Raw genomic sequence first — 11,273 nt, 5'->3', positions numbered from 1 at the left:
TTTATTTAAAATTAGAACTGATAATATACACATATATAAAAGTTAGTAAGTAATTAAAAAACAATGATACAATACTTAACTAAACATAGGAATTAATAGTGTTGTTGTTTTTTTATACTCTAATGTTTTTTTAAGTTGATTCTTAATTAAAAAAAAATTCAATTGTAGTCATGTAAAAAAATTAGTATTTGAAATAGATGAAACATGATTATTTAAATAATCAAAATTTTTATAATAAAAAATAATACTACATATTCAAGTCTTTTTGAATTTTTATTAATCAAGTCTAATTAAATTAGTTTAACATAACAAAAATTAGTTATGATTAGTGTTCATACCCTAATTCAAAACATAAAGTCAGGCCTAATAAGGAAGAAAGATCCACCTAAAAAGGATGACATTCACCACATAGCCAATCTCTTTTAAAAGGTCAGACAAAGTGAAAGAGATCGGATAAGCTCTTGCAAGTAACTGCTTTTTCGAATCTCTCATACTATTTCTATCTTCCTAAAAGATAGATCCTAACAAACTCCCAAGATAAGGGAACGGATATCCACCAATAAAGGTGGAACTACTCCAATAAAGATGGTTAACATCTCTACTATAAATACAATGACATTTCTCAAGTATATTTACGTTCTACTCTACTAAAACTTGCCTAAAGTCCTTGCTAATTTAAGCATCGGAGTCTCTTGCAGGTTTCACCACCCCCTCCTCACGAGAAACTCAGACAGGCAGTACCTCGACAACAACAAGTCGGATGCTGCCATACAAAGGGATCTGAACCTCATGTTCAGGCCCAAATCAATATTTCAGATAACCCTTGAAATATTGGCGCCGTTGTCGGGGACTTAAAGGCCAACCCTTGATAATGGAGGATGATCAATAAGATGGTCAGACAACCACTCGGCATGAATAGGATGCAAGCATATTAAAAAGAAGCTGGAATACAGTTTCTATGGATACCAAAAATCCCGTAGAAACTTCTCCCAATGGGTAGAGGATATCAAATAGGGATGATGATTCTGCTTCTATAGTTAAATTGGATTAAATATACCAAACAGCAGAGACGAGGATAATACACTCATAGATACCAACCATGGTGGATTGGAAATCGCAAATTCATCACCATCGTCAAATAAAAAAAAAAGAAAAAGGGAACGTGAGTTCCCTGCCATCTTCATCGTTGCAAACACTACTGATCCTGATCTCCTCGTGGAATAGGATGGACAACGACATAGTATTTGGCTTCTTCTCAAACTCAGAATCCGTCACTGTTGTGGCCAACAAAGCAGTAGCCTTTGCACTATTTAAAGAAGAAAACATTGGGCAAAAGCTTGCCTACTTCACTAATAAGGTATCACAAGGAGCTAAGCTCAATGATTAAATTGAGCAAGTTGCATATACTTTGGTTTTGGCATCCTAGAGATCGTGACCTCACTCTCAAGCTCACACCATCAAAGTCCAAGTTAATTAGACCATGAAGCATATCCTCCAAAAAATGGATATTGCAGAGCAAATTCTACAGTGGGCTGTGGAGTTGTCCAAATTCGATTTGAACTACAAAACTCAGACGGTCATTAAGTCGCAATACTTGGCCGACTTCCTTACGGAAAGAGCAAAAAGGGAGCTCCACGACTAAGAGATGGATCATCAAACAAAGCTGGTAGTGGGACAGGGATCATCCTCAAGAATGAAGAAGGAAAGGTCAGGCATACAAGCCAAGAGCAGAATAGCGAGCTGATGCCCTCTCCAAACTAGCCAATACAAAGCCTGGGACAATAATAAAATCCCAATTCAAGAAACACTACAGTCACCTTCAATATCAAAAGAAGTCAACAAGACAGACATCCTCACAATCTAGGGATGGATGACTCCAAGCTTTGAATATATCAAATTCAACATCCTTCCTCAAGAGTAAAGGAAGGCAAGGAGATTAATGAAAGAAGCTCAGCACTACACCTTAGTTTGTAATATTCTCTATAAAAGAGGGATCTCAACACCTCTATCAAAGTGAGTCCCGATTTAGAATACAAGAGGTTCTAGATGAAACCCACAATGAAATCTGTGGAATTCATCTGGGGCAAGTCACCGATAAAAAGGTTTTATGGGATGACTTCTACTGACTAACTTTTCAAAGCTCACACAAATGCTATAAGCACATGGAACGACTCCAACTACCACTGAAGAATCTCCCTTTCAAACATGCATATGGCACAGAAGCCATGATTTTCATTGACATAAATGACTAAGGGTAAAATTCAATAATGAAGTTGGAGCACGAAAGAAAAACTCGACTTCCTTCCAGAAATCTGAGAGCAAACTCAGATAAGAGAAGAGGCTTTGAGAAATTCTACAATGTAGTTGGTAACATTCAAGCTCAAAAAGAAAAGCTTGACCTCCTTCCAGAAATTCGAGAGTAAACTCGGATAAAAAAAGAGATTTTGAGACAAAGGATGGCTACGAGATTCGTTGCAAAAGACCTCATCCTGATAAGAAATAATATCGGGCTACTGAGGTCGGGTGAAAAAAAGCTGACAGTAAAACGGATAGGACCCTACAAGATTATTGAAGTCTTAAGAAATGGCTACTAGAAAGTGTTCGACCTCAAGGGTGAAGAACTGCCCAGGTCGCGGCACGCCTCCAACATAAGGAGATACTACAATTTCTTATAGAAATTGATTTTCTACAATTAAAACACAGCAATTGAAGCTCGACAAACAGCGAAAATCGCGGGCCGATCCTATAAAAGTCGCCCGGATGAAGCGACGAGGAGCCAATTGGTGGAAAGAAGTTACATACGCGAACTGGAAAAAAAACACCTCGAAATAGCTCGGGTCAAGCGGGTTGAAAAAGTTGTGTTTAGAACAAGTCGCAAAAGTAACTTGACTAAATATGCCCCTCGAGGCATAATTACGATTTAACAACTCAACCCACACGAGTAACAAATAAATCGTACAAAATTCCAAGCCCACGAGATCATCTCTACAAGTTCCAAAAATAAATGACCTATGTTAAAAATAAATCGTATAAAATGGAACAAACTTCACAAAAATAAGTTGTCCAAAGAAAACTTATTCTAGCATTCACCACAACATAAGAACAACTTGATTTAAACGAATTGTGCCAGTCAATCATATTTTCAACGAACTAGTATCAAGCACAAGTCGTGTCAACTTGAGAGCAAGCATTAGAAGTGATTTGTATCAAAACAAATCACTAAAGCAAAGCATTAAAAAGTGATTTATATAAAAATAAATCACTAAAGCAAAACTGAAACAAATCGATATAAAATGAGTTGTAAAAAATTAAAAGGGACAAGAAAAAGAATCCTTCAACCAAACGACTCGTACAAAAACGAGTTGAAAAGGAAAGAAAGGATTGTAAACGTTTTGAACAAAATCGAAATGTAAAAATAATCCTCCAATTAAAATAATTCGGGTGAAACGAGTTGTATCACACACAAGGATGACAACCTTGCAAAAACTAGAAAGGGGAGAGAATAAGCATATAATCCCTTTACTTAAAGCGCCAATTTATGCTCGACAAAGTGCAAAAATCACGAGCCGACCATTTTAATGGTCGCTCGGATAAAGTGACGAGGTTCAAATTGGCGTCAAATGGTTATAATACGGCTTGATGATTTAAAACAACTCAAGCTCATGAGTTGAACGAAATCGAGTAAAAAATAACCATATGATCTAAACAATTTATATTAAAACAAATCACACAAAAATAACTTGATATATAACGAGTTGTGCTTCAAAAAAGTGACTTGTATAAAAAATAAGTCATCTATAAAAACTCGAATTTGAACAAGTTGTATGTATGAAATCAGATCAAGAAAATAGCCACGTTTTAATTAAACAATTTGAAATGAAATAAATTGTAAAACCTTAAAACTACTCGTATTGAACGAGCTATATAAGGTTATACTCAGAAATAATTACAAGTTTTGAAATAAACGATTTGTATTAAAACAAGTCATTAAGCTACAAAACAACTCGAACTAAACGAGTTGCATGAAATCAGATCAAGAAATAATTACATCTCAAAGTAAACTATTTGTATCAAAAACAAAGTCATGCAACAAATCTACAATCTTCAAAAACAGCTTGGTATAAAACGAGTTGTACAAAATAAGTTTCAGAAAGGTGATTTGTATTAAAACAAGTCATGCACATCCTCAAAACAACTCGAACTGAACGAGTTGTACGAAACTAGGACAAGAAATATTCTCTGAGTAAGCAAGATGTGCTAAAACTAGTCATACAGAGCCTACAAGCCTTAAACAAACTTGGAAAGAACGAGTTGTACAAATCATTTCTAGGAAAAAGACTTGGCAAAAGACAAGTCGTATAAAGAGAGTAAGTCGCACAGAATATAAAAACGACTTGTAATATCATATTACAATACGGCAAAGTAACAACTACACTACAACAAAATGATAGCGCACGGAAAAAGCACACAAATAGTTACGGAGTAACAAAAATATTACATCATTCAAATCATGTTGAGTCGACCGACCTCCTTGGTTTCAGACCTCAAAACTACTAAATAACATCTCCATAGCTCAATATTTTGACTTGGTCATCTAATTGCTCGAGTCCGACTTTGTAAAGCTCGACTTCGAGTAGGGGCACTGTTCATACCCTGACCCAAAACATAAAGCTAAGCCCAATAAGGAAGAAAGACCCACCTAAAAAGGATGGCATTCACCATATACCCGACCTCTTTTAAGAGGTTAGACACAGTGAAAGAGATCGAATAAGCGCTTGCAAGTAAGTGCCTCCCTCAATCTCTCCTACTATCTCTATTTTCCTAAAAGATAGATCCTAACAAACTCTCAAGATAAGGGAACGGATATCCACCAACAAAGGTGGTTAACATATCTACTATAAATACATTAACACTCCTCAGTTATATTTACGTTCTACTTACTAAAACCTACCTAAATCTCTTGCTGACTTAAGCATTGGAGTCTCTTGCAGGTACCACCACCCTTCCTCACAAGGAACTCGGACAGGCGGCACCTCGGCAACAACAAATCAGACGCTGCCATACAAAGGGATCTGAACCTCACGTTCAGGGCCAAATCAACGTTTCAGATAACTCTCGAAACAACTAGTGTTATCATATTGTTTAATTTGGTTAGACGTGATTTGTAAAAAAAATTTTATGTGTAACATTACTTATAAAAAAAAAATTATAATTCAAATTTTTGCAAATCTTTTTCTTTTAAAACAAAAGATAATATTTTAACATAAAAAAACAAATATGTGCATAATTCACGTTTCAATCATGCAAAAACATACTAAACCTAAAACATTTTAAGCATTTCTACTTAATAACTTGAAGCTTTTAGAAGAATATGCCATAAACTATTAAATTAATGTCGGTCATCATTGAAATAAAGAATAGACACAAACCATCAGAGAAAGAGACAACCTTGGCCATATATGAATGGGTTATTAATCATTAATAACAAAAATATTATATATGCAAAAAAATATTAGTCATCAAATAATTTAGAATATATATTTAAATAGGTCCTAAAAAATTTTGTGTCGAATGATTTTTGTCTTTAAATAATTTTATTACAATGAGATCCTTTAATTTTACAAAAGTAAGATATATGTGTACTTTAATTTAGCTAAATTTATTGTTTTTATTTGGACAAATAATTTTTTAAAAATATGACAAAAAAAACTTATATATCTTATTTTTATAAAGTTTAAAAATATCAACGTAATAAATTTTTTTTGGAGATAATGAGAATAATTATAAATAATAAAAAAAGAAATAATAAAGTGAATAAGAGAAGAGGAAACTACAGAGTAGTGTGGGGAAGAAAAGCAAGAAGAGAACAAAAAGAAAAATAATGGATGTGAGGAAAATAGTGGTGATTGTGGAAGATGAAGAAGTTGCAAGAACAGCTCTAAAATGGGCACTTCACAATATCATTCGCTACGGCGACATAATCACATTGCTTCATGTTTACCATTCTTCATCTTCATCATCTTCAAGAACAAGAACCAGATCAAAATCTCGCCTTCTTCGCCTCAATGGTTACCAATTAGCCCTCTCCTTTCAACACATCTGCAATAGCCACCCCAACGTTCGTAACTAATAAACTTTGATCTTAACTTGGTTTGATTTGATTTAATTTAATTTATTGTTATACTGATTTTGTTGCTATGTACAAATTAATCTTAGGAGGATTGTGTTACAGACAAAGGTTGAGATTATTGTCACGGAAGGGGATCAAGAAGGGACTAAGATTGCTGCTACGGTTCGAGAGCTTGGAGCTTCTGTTCTTGTGGTTGGACTCCATGATCATAGCTTTCTTTACAGGTAATTTAATTATAACTTCAATGTCAAAATATGTTCAAATACTTTTCAGGTCAATTTCAATTTGATAAATGATTTTCACAATAAAAATACCATTATTAATTGTTAAAAAAATATTGATATTAAAATAGTATTTACTCTCCCTAGAATTTATTGCTTTTGTTGGGGGAAGAATAAAGTTGGGTTTCTCTTTGGTCATTGTCATTGTAATTAAGGTGGGTGATCACTGATGAATGAAAAGCATGAAATTCAATGTTCTGTGTATTTATGTTTTTTCGGAAAAGAAATAAGACAGATTCTGATTAGTGGTACTTGGGAATTGGGATTTCAACTTTTAATTACATAATAATTATTCTGGGATCTGTAATAATCAATGTTTCCATATCACTCTTCTTTTTCTGATGATCTTGGCTTTCTTCCCTAGTTGATGGGACCTGTGTGTCTTAAATGTTCCAATTTGTTTTGTGCTCTTTCTGATGCTACTATGAATAAACAATAATAGTGATATTTGAACCTAAGGTTTTTTAATTTAATTTTAATATTTAAGGGTTTGCGAATTAGTAGTCTCAAGGTTTTTTTTGGGGTGTCTTTCGGAAGGTATTTATTAAGAAAATAAAAGTGGAATTCGCTTTATCTATAAAATCCTTTCTCTTGTGTGTTCTTAATAACAGTTTACTTGAAAAAAAACCTTCTAAAGTGAAGTTAGAAAAAAAATCTTTTAAAGTAAAGATTGTAGTAAAACGAAAACTTTCTACCACCACCACCACCACCGCGACGATCACCATCGACGGTTCTGATTTCATTTCCATTTCCCTTGCCATTGCCACCACCACCACCATCGGAGATCGAAGGAAACGAATCCTCACTCGCATTGCGCCTTCTCCTCTTCTGACCACCGTTGTTGAAGCTCGACGCCTTTGGAATGTTTGGCTTGGAGGGCATAACGGTCTTTACGTTGGTGACGTCATCTAAAGAAGAAGAAGAAGATGCTGATGAAGAACGTTGAAGGAGCCTTGCAGAAGCGTCATCGGTTTCAATTCCTTTCACCACCATTATTGTTGTTGCATTAACAGATGAAGAAGAAGAAGAAGAAGAAGAATGAGTGCGACTTGGAATTGAAGAAATGGAAAATGGAGGTGAATGATCCAAAGCAATTGCACCCCTTTTGTTCTTCATAGATATCGGAAGAAGCGTCTTAGATGCCATTTTTATTTTTTTGGCTTTGTCTTTTCTATTTTTGGAGGGTTTATTTTTTGAAATTTTGTTTGGTTCGATTTGGGAATAATAATAATAATAATAATTTAAAAAGAAGGGTTTTTACTTTTTTAGTCACCAAAAAACAGAGAATATGGAATTTTGAGGATAAGAGGAAGTTGGGACAACTGTTAATTGGGACAGTTGGGTTGTGAAATTGAGAGAGAAATTTTAGGGTTCTGGGAAATTGGGGATTCAGAAGAATGAAGAAGGAAGAAGAAGGTGCTTACTTTGTTGATTGGATTTCATAGCTGCAAATGTGGGGTCCACTTAAGTTTTTGAGTAAAAGACAACTGTAACAGATAACTACCAATTTTTGAGAAATTCCTAATTAAGAATTATTTTTCACATACAAGTTATTTACACATACAAGTTTATACAAGTCATTTATATTATATTGTTTAAAAATTTTTGGTGTATGTGTATTGATAAGTTTTGTATAATTCAAAATTCTTCTTCTTCTTTCTTGCATTATAAAAGTGAATTTTATTAAGTTAGGGTTAACTTGTATAAACTTATATGCCAAAAAGACTTGTATGTGTAGCAAGTCTCCCTAATTAAATATCAACACTGTGAAGCTTACGGTACAAAATGAATAATTACAAAAGAGTATGACAATATTATTATTTAAGAGATTTTACTTTTTATATAAAATTTGTTTATAATAAAGTTTTATCAAATAGAAAATGACATTATAAAAATGAAATGACGATTTTAGTTCCTAACTAAAATATTGGTGTCAAAATCACTTTTGAATTTAAGTATCATTATGGGAGGTAAAAAAGGATATAATGTCGTGTTTTACATATTTTTATTTTAATTAAAAAATGTATAATAAAGAATTATATTTTATAATACCACTTAAAAAAATTGAGAGAGTTTATCCAGTGTTAGTGATCTCTGGAACTTGATCACGTAAGGCCATGACTATTGCACGTGCCATCTGTAATGATAACAAAACTGCCAATGCTTTTTGGCTCCACTTCTGAGTTCTGAGTCTTTCTTTTTCTTTTCTTTTGTTTTTTTAGTAAAAGGACAAAGGAGCCCTGCTAGATTCCGTTAGAAGTAGTCTTATCATGTTGAAATTACCTTTTAGGAATATTTATTGTAATTATTGCTCTATTCTTTAGCATTGATTTAACTATTAAAGGGAAAGAAAAAAGAAAAAAAGAATTGTTTTCGGAATGTAACTAATGCTGTGCCCATGTACTCTACATATGAATCCCTTTAGAGGTTAAAGCCTAAAGGCCCTAAAAGGTGTGCTTCTAATGTAGAAGGAAGCTATCTTATGTTAGCTATGCCTATTATTATTATATATGGCAGAGATGAGTTCTAACTTCTAAGAAGGGTAGAGTTGGCCCAACAGAAGTACATGGTGCATTTGGCTCAACCAACACATGCGATGGCTCCACTAAATAAATAATGATGAATAATCATTAGCTGTATTTAATGAGAATGAATAATTTTGAATGACATGTGTTGATTTTCACCATTGAGTCCTCTAAAATAACACAATAAATTATGATCATTCATTTCATTGCAAACTCAAAAGCTTGTTTTTATTCATTTGGTAAATAGATTGGCTATGGCCCATTCCCCAAATAGCATGGCCAGACATTTCAACTGCAGAGTACTAGCAATCAAGCAGCCCCCTACACCACCACTGAGACCCAGTGTATCAGTTCTAGACAGTGCAACCAACATGGACTTTTCTCAGATCGATATTTCTAGATTAAAGTATGTTCCCTCACCATCTATCTCACCATTAATAATTCCTCAACATGCTAGATTCCTTCACATGATTTTAGCAATTTGGAGCTTATATATTATTAGATGCGTTCATGCTTTTATTATATCCTTGCATCTTTTTTCTTGTATATATATAGGCACAAATACAATATTAAGGTTTCTTAATAGAGCTTCTAATAACTCAGTTTTAGAATTGTTGTTCTTGCAGAGTACCTCAAATGCCTCCACCAAAAACACCATACAGGATATGCCCCGACCCATATGCAATTATTTGGAGGCTAAGGAGGGCGAGGAGAAGCTGAAGGATAAAAAAATTTTCAGCTTTTGATTAAAAATTTAGAATCGCATTAAAAGTCGTATTTTTTTTCCTTTTACATTTTTATTTAATTTCCACTTACACCAGCAGCCCCACCCAACACACACAAATGAAGCAATTGACGCAGTATAGTTTTGTTGTTTATGGCTTAGAGTTTTCTGATTGTACAAAGGTTGTTGTGGGAACATTACCTTACTGCAGTAGTGGCATTGCACTTTATCTTCAGAATCTTGCCACTACTAGATAATGCCGAGGATGCTATGACATTGCCCATTGACACAAACCATTGATTTTTCTAATTCGTTCATTCTTTTTCTACTGAATCCAATGATAAGATATTTTTATTTTCTTCCTGCAGCAAAGTTTGTGAAATCGTTCATGTTAATATAATATAATAAAATCCCTTCCACGATTACGAATTTCGATTGCTTCGGTAAGGGTTCAACTATCTACTGTACTACAGACTGTCTTTCGTTTTCATCAATGAATACTTTCTACAACCACTTGAAAAAAGAAGCTGCTTCCAACTTCTGTGTAGTGTCTAAACTTACAATTTAAGGGTAACAAATTTCAGTTGACCTAAAAGTATGTTAAAAAGAATGTGTAACTATTGAAAGAATACGCAGATCTCCTTGATCTTTGGAAGATGAAAAGATTACATGATATAAATTGTATTACAAAAATATTATATGCAGTTATGCACACTAAAAATCAACCACCAAATCAGTCATTGTGTTTGTACATAAATATACATATTGTTTAAATCATTTTCAATATGTATTTATTATCTAGCATATATTTTATATGAGTAGCTAATTTGGTAGCTGATTTTTGTGTGTACATGTAGCATGATTGATTTTTTTAATCAGAAAAGAATTTTAAAGCACATAGAAAACTTAGAATTATTGCGGGCCAAAACTTGAGAGTCTAAATCAAGTGCTCTCGACCGTATTCGCGTACAATTACGGGCACACTTGTCGGAGGGACCTGCAACAAAAAGACGAAAACAACGAGAAAGTATTAAGCTAGCAACAATTAAACTTTCTTCTTTATCAGGTGCAGTTAGCTACATTCACCAATTGACTCCATACCATCACAACATAAACCATATCTATAGGCCATAGCCAAGTTATTAAAATTCAAGTCTTTCTCTAACTGACCTGGACTATCTTCCTTTTACCTACTCTTCCAAAGGCTTTTTAAACAAGTCTTCTGCGAATAAGACCAAACCACCGTAGATTTCTACCATATTTTTCATAATGAGTGATGATTGTCACCTTAACTTTCTTTTGAATGTATCAGGGAGGGAAAGAACAAAAAGAAAAAGAAAGCAAAAACATTCAAAATGCTCCCCTCCCCTCAACAAGAACATAAATAGAGGAAAGAGCCAATAAACCGGTAATGTACGTCTAGGACAACTGGATACGATTTGAGAATCAATCCCTATGTATATAAATGAAAAAGAGAAAACCCTAACTTAGTTCCCTTCCTAAGGGGCAAAAGAAATCTTAGACATATTCATTCTCTAGTCCTTTCTAGAACTCACATGTCCAAATGTTAAGGACTAACATGGCCAACATTAATATTCCAATTACCACAATTG

The 11,273-nt window shown here is 33.8% G+C and overlaps 2 protein-coding genes across 10 annotated transcripts in view; one reads left to right on the top strand and one right to left on the bottom strand.

Annotated features, from left to right (window-relative positions):
* On the top strand, positions 5,813-9,986 carry LOC107623002. Of its 2 annotated transcripts, none has more exons than XM_016325106.2 (4): positions 5,813-6,118; positions 6,233-6,354; positions 9,184-9,342; positions 9,546-9,986. In XM_016325106.2, exons 1-4 carry the CDS (start codon positions 5,882-5,884, stop codon positions 9,634-9,636), a joined length of 609 nt encoding a protein of 202 aa, XP_016180592.1. In that variant the 5' UTR covers positions 5,813-5,881; the 3' UTR covers positions 9,637-9,986. The 2 variants fall into 2 exon arrangements, with proteins under 2 accessions (XP_016180592.1, XP_016180591.1); XM_016325105.2 differs by having other exon boundaries at positions 5,814-6,118; positions 9,563-9,974.
* LOC107623001 (translation initiation factor eIF-2B subunit delta) overlaps positions 10,219-11,273 on the bottom strand; it is a 7,877-nt gene continuing 6,822 nt past the window's right edge. For all 8 annotated transcript variants that reach the window (XM_021114793.1, XM_021114790.1, XM_016325100.2 and 5 more), the window contains exon 7: positions 10,219-10,657. In XM_021114793.1, coding sequence (XP_020970452.1) covers positions 10,598-10,657 — 60 coding nt within the window. In that variant the 3' untranslated portion in view covers positions 10,219-10,597. The remainder of the gene's footprint in view (positions 10,658-11,273) is intronic.

Source organism: Arachis ipaensis, chromosome B10 (assembly GCF_000816755.2).
Source record: "Arachis ipaensis cultivar K30076 chromosome B10, Araip1.1, whole genome shotgun sequence".
Classification (NCBI taxonomy): Eukaryota; Viridiplantae; Streptophyta; class Magnoliopsida; order Fabales; family Fabaceae; genus Arachis; species Arachis ipaensis.
This window is presented reverse-complemented; position numbering and strand designations above follow the sequence as displayed.